The 5852-nt window shown below is 40.4% G+C and overlaps 1 protein-coding gene across 1 annotated transcript; it reads left to right on the top strand.

Annotated features, from left to right (window-relative positions):
* The first annotated feature begins 6 nt into the window (after positions 1-6).
* LOC107665141 (zinc finger protein 813) lies at positions 7-1783 on the top strand. Its single transcript, XM_016455909.1, has one exon. The coding sequence runs from the start codon at positions 25-27 to the stop codon at positions 1411-1413; it is 1389 nt and encodes a 462-aa protein (XP_016311395.1). The 5' UTR covers positions 7-24; the 3' UTR covers positions 1414-1783.
* Positions 1784-5852: the final 4069 nt, after the last annotated feature.

Below are 5852 nucleotides of genomic sequence, written 5' to 3'. Positions count from 1 at the left end.
GAGTGCACCACGCCAACCCTGACCATGCTGTCGTCAGAATGTAGCACGCCGACACTCAGCTCGCTGGCCTCCGAGATCGTGGAGCCCATGGCTATGCTGCCGTGTATCAAAAGCGAGCCCGACCTCGACCTCGACCCCATCTGCACGGTGGATCTGTCTGTGATCCAGCCCCTGAGCACCGCCGAGCTGGGCTCCGAACAGATCAAGATGGAAATCAGCGGCCTCGACTACATCAAATCGGAGCACCACAGCGACCTCCATTCCTTCCACAGCACGGAGCTGGACTCCTACAAGTCACACTACGAACCCAGTCTGGTGTTCGACTACATCACTCACGTCTCGGACAGCTTGGAGTACATCAAGTCGGAGCAACATTCGGACCTCCACAGCTACTACGCCAGCGAGCTCGGCGCCATCAAGACCGAGTACGAGCCCAACCTCATGTCCAGCCACATCAAGACCGAGATGAATGGCTTGGAGTCGATTCACATGGCGGAGCTGCGCACCGAACTCAACAAGCTCCGGCCCGAAACCGTCATCGACAGCATGGGGAAAATGGACTCGGATTTCCAATCAGGAAACCTTTACGAACTGATGTCCGTCCAGGCGAGCAAAGCGACTGCCGCGCACAACCAAACCAGCACAAAAGGCCATGCGCCGACTCCACGCAAACCTCGCAACCTCACAGGTGAGAAGCCATTCTCCTGCACTCAGTGCGGGAAGAACTTCAGCACCCTGGGTAACCTGAAGACTCACCAACGCATCCATACCGGCGAGAGGCCTTACACCTGCTCCCAGTGCGGGAAGAGCTTCGGGCAGGCCGGTAACTTGAAAAGGCACCAGCTCATCCACACGGGGCAAAAACCTTACACTTGCGCGCACTGCCCGAAGGGTTTCACCAAAGCGGACGATCTCCGCTCGCACCAGCGACTGCACACGGGCGAGAAGCCGTTCAGTTGCGCTGAGTGCGGTAAGAGCTTCGGCCAAACAAAGGAACTCAAAGCCCATCAGTTGAGCCACACGGGAGAGCGGCCCTTCTGCTGTTCACTGTGCGGCAAGAGCTTCACTAAAGAGTCGAGTTACCGCAATCACCAGCAAATCCACACAGGCGAGAAGCCCTACAGCTGCTCCCAGTGTGGCAAAACTTTCAGCAATTCAGGGGTCCTCAGAACACACGAGAAGATTCACTCCGGGGTAAGACCGTTCGGCTGCACCCAGTGTGGCAAAAGTTTCGGTCGCTTGGGACATCTTAAAGCACACCAGCAAATTCACACGGGCGAACGGCCGTACACTTGCCAGCAGTGCGGGAAGAATTTCAGCCAATCAGGTCATCTCAAAGCACACGAGCAGATTCACAAAAAAGAACGGCCCGATCTTAGCAGTGGCAGCAGTCGCAGTAACGATAGTAGCTAAAAGAAACCTCATTATGTCTCAAAAGTATTACTCTTTTTTTGTTTTTGTTTCTTTTTTTTCTCTCTTTTTTTTTTATAAAAGCTACAATATATATATAAATATATTATAAAATATATACGTTTCATTATGTTTTCATACCTTACGTCTCCTCTTCTTTTCTTAATATCTTCTTTTGGGTACAGTTGTGACTGATTTTCTCTTATGAAAGTGTCTATGTTTGGGATCAGTGAGCTTACAGAGAGTCTTTGTATCTTGTCTGAGCAGTGTCGTAGTGAGTGCCATTCTAGTTTCTTTCCTCCAGTAAAATACTCAGTGTACACGTTTATTGATAATATGTAATTCTTAAACCATGTACTGGAATTAATTATTAAAGAAACTAATGTAAAAAACAACAACAACAAAAATCTGCTGTTATTTTTTAATTTAGAATTCATTGAGTTCCTGTATTTCCATTGTGCATTTGAAGACATTTCTCACCCATGCCTTTATTTACAGCAGTGGCTAACAAAATAGACGGAATACTTGATATAAAAGGGATAGTTAACCCAAAAATGAAAATTATTTTATAATTTACCCACCTTCAAGTTGTTCCAAACCGGTATAAGTTTCTTTTTACTGTTGAACACAAAAGAATATATTTTGAAGAATGTTGGTAACCAAAAAGTTGACGGTAGCCATATGATGAGAAAAAGTACTATGGAAGTCAAAGGCTACTGTCAACGGTTTGGTTACCAACATTCTTCAAAGTATCTTCTTTTGTGTTCAACAGAAAAAAGAAACTCATACAGGTTTGGAACAACTGGAGGGTGAGCAAATGACAGAGTTTAAATTTTTGGGTGATCTAACCCCTTTAAAGGGATAGTTCACCCAAAAATGAAAATTCTGTCATTAATTACTCACCCTCATGTCGTTCCAAACCTGTAAGACCTTCGTTCATCTTCGGAACACAAATTAAGATATTTTTGATTAATTCCGAGAGCTCTCTGACCCTCCCATAGACAGCAAGGATCCTTACACGATCAAGGTCCAGAAAAGTAGTTAGGACATCGTTAAAATAATCCATGTGACATCAGTGGTTCAACTGTAATTTTATGAAGCTACGAGAATACTTTTTGTGCACAAAGAAAACAAAAATAACAACATTATTCAACAATTCGTCTCCTCTGCGTCACCCTGGCACCATTTTGGAGAGTATCACATACATAAACAACGTATGCAACGTATGTACGCGGATACATTGTTTACTCATGTGATACTCTCCAAAATGGTGCCAGGGTGACGCGGAGGAGACGAATGTCCTAACGATGTCCTTACTACGTTTCTGGACCTTGATCGTGTAAGGATCCTTGCTGTCAATGGGAGGGTCAGAGAGCTCTCGGAATTCATCAAAAATATCTTAATTTGTGTTCCGATGATAAACGAAGGTCTTACAGGTTTGTAACGACATGAGGGTGAGTAATTAATGACAGAATTTTTATTTTTGGGTGAACGATCCCTTTAAGGTTGGTGTGTGCTGCCTGCTTAGTCATAAAAATAACTTTATGATTGTTTAAGTGTGGCTATTTTGGGATTTATTGAGTATCTCATCTTTGACTCTTGCGGCCAATTGTTCAAATGGCATCAATTAAACTGTAAATTAAACAACTGCACCTGTAGGTTTTGGTCTACCTCCAATCCAGAAAAAATTGGATTACATAGATGTAGATGAATGTAAGTGGTAGAAGAACGAAGCTTCTTTCGCACTTCTTATTAGGTCTCAGTTACTGTTTAAACATTTTGTGATTTTTATATTTACATGTCATTCTTATGAGTCATAAAATGTTTAGAACAATTTGTTGACTATAGCTCAATCATCTCTGTGGAATTTCTTAAACAGAGGTTTTTGTTACAGAGAAACAGGGAATGCACATGTGTTTTCTATCAAATTGGGTTTTAAAAGTAGTTAATCCGCAACACAAAGTAAAGTTTAATAGCTGTAAAAAAGTTCTCAACCGTGGAGTTATTTGGAGTTAAGAAATTAGCGAATTGGATGTTCGAGTATAAATAAAAGCAAAGTGCATTCTTTCAAGAATTTAACAGTTAGAAATGTAATCTCTCTTTCTCCCCATATTAATTTGCGGCATTGATGTGTGTTTATTTTAATGTAATTCTGTGGGTCTGCACATGTTTTATCTCCAGCACTGATGATATTTGCAGGTCCTGTGAGAATCACTGAACTTGTTTTGTTTGACCCCAAATAGTTATTATGGATGTTTATCACCTAATTGGTGTCCCAATAGTGTCCTCTTTCACAAGGGAGCCAGTCTAAAGTAGGCTAAAGTAAACTTAGCATAAACTGAAAAGATCTGGAGACTTTTTTCTCTAGTTGTGCGTGGGTTAAAAATGACAGATTGCGGCAACACGGATGTTGACATTCTTGAGTCAAGTAAAACTCAACATATGGTTATTTTTTATTTTACAGGCAGTTGTTATTGTCCATGCATGGCTTGTGTAAGTACTTCAGCTTCATTAATGCTAGCTGGTAGGGAACAGTGAAATGAGTTGCCAGTAGCTTCATGTTTAAGGATGTGGACTGATAATACAAAACCACAAAGGCTTAATTCCCACTGAACTCCCAGCTGTTCCAGGATAATTATCCATGCAGTTAGTGAACTAAATGCATCTTTGAGGAGTTGTTGGTACAAACCGGAATGACTTCAAGCTGTGTTTTACCTAGCATGGTTTTCTGAGTCAGATCTGTATTCACTGCTGGCTGATATTTATGGTATTTTGCAACACTGAATGCCACGAGGATATAGCTTACTGAAGTGAACTATAAGGTGTTTTTAATCTAAAAGCTGCCATTTAAATGTTTAATACTGACCTAAAAGTGATGTTTGATTTCCAAAAGAGGTGAAAACAGTTATTAACTTTTGTAGGAAGCAACCGTCTCAGTATCATTTTCATATCATAGGTCATTTCGTTTCATAGGTGGTGGGGAAGTCGTGGCCTAATGGTTAGAGAGTCAGACTTGTAGAACCCCCAACTGCTCCCCGGGCGCCGCAGCATAAATGGCTGCCCACTGCTCCGGGTGTGTGTTCACGGTGTGTGTGTGCACTTTGGATGGGTTAAATGCAGAGCACTAATTCCGAGTATGGGTCACCATACTTGGCCACATGTCACTTTTTTATATCCAGGATTAGGTCAGCCACCAGAGGTCGGGGTCAGCTCATCATTAGAGGTTTGTCATCAACACTTCTACTCACAAGATAAAAGAAACTACGTTTTTACCTTGAAATATATCGTCTAATAAGTCGAAGTTGTCTTCTGTATATTTCCCAAACGTCAGTTCTTGCAGTAAGTTTGAAGAGCGGGTACGAAATTCCGCGAAAAGGGCGAATTTAGGGCAGCAACAAATGCACATCCATAGATATACATATCTATGCGTGTACCGCTATCCACGGTAATTACGACTGTTTACGAAAGTTAATTCTACACATTTACCTAAGGGGCTCCAAATTAGGAAAAATAAACAAAACTGCATAATTGCTTTACGGAACTACCTTGTAACCTGCATTTTCGTAGCTTTGCATAACTTTTTTTTTTTTGGCTTTACAGATTTAACAGTGGATGTGTATTATAATCACATTACACATGTATTTGAGACTAACAGACTGTAAATGTTATGAAGTTGTTCATGAAGCACTGTTAATGTCTCCAAGACAGGTTTGCTTGTGAACATCAAGGATAAAACTGGGGGGAAAAGAAGAAAGCCAAACATTATTCGACATTCAAGCGCCACCTGCCGTTTCCCTTTCGAAAATTATCCATGGTTTTATTATAGTAAAAACCTTGTTTTTTGGCGTATTACCATTTGTGTAACCACAGTTTTACTAAAAATACCATGATTTAACTAGTTTAGCAAAACCATGGTTAATTTGTAGTAACCATGGTTTAACTATATTAAAACATGTTTGTTTTTGTAGTAAAACCATGGTTAGTTTTCGTAAGGGTTGTGTGGTATGTCTTTTTTTTATTTCATGAAAAATATAAATGTTGAAATGCCTAGTCTAGTGGATTGTTGGACGTAATGAAGATGTGACAAAAGTGTAAGAGTCATGAAGAACCTGTAAACGCCATTACCATTTCCCGATAGGCCTATTAGGTAAAGTCATTTTAAATCAACATATGAGATACTTCTTATTTACTTCATAAGATATACTTTTATCCTATGTCTATTATCATTAAAAAAGTAAATGATAATAGATGGAGGATAAAAAAAAAAAGAAATTAAAAAAAGATGTGTAATTATAGTGGCTTCCTTAGATATAGACTGAAATGCATACTTTCTGCAAAACAAAAAAAAAAGGTAATTTAATCACTTTTTTATATGACCTAGTCTTGACTTAATATGCATAATTTTAGAAAAATAAATGAATAAAAACTCCAGCAGAATAGAG

This window comes from Sinocyclocheilus anshuiensis, unplaced genomic scaffold (genome assembly GCF_001515605.1).
Source record: "Sinocyclocheilus anshuiensis isolate Anshui unplaced genomic scaffold, SAMN03320099.WGS_v1.1 scaffold379, whole genome shotgun sequence".
NCBI lineage: Eukaryota > Metazoa > Chordata > Actinopteri > Cypriniformes > Cyprinidae > Sinocyclocheilus > Sinocyclocheilus anshuiensis.
The sequence above is the reverse complement of the archived record's forward strand: the minus strand, read 5'-3'. Positions and strand labels throughout refer to the sequence as shown.

Excerpts from the sequence above, each read along its gene's own strand:
- LOC107665141 (XM_016455909.1), top strand. The coding sequence starts at position 25 with ATGCTGTCGTCAGAATGTAGCACGCCGACACTCAGCTCGCTGGCCTCC.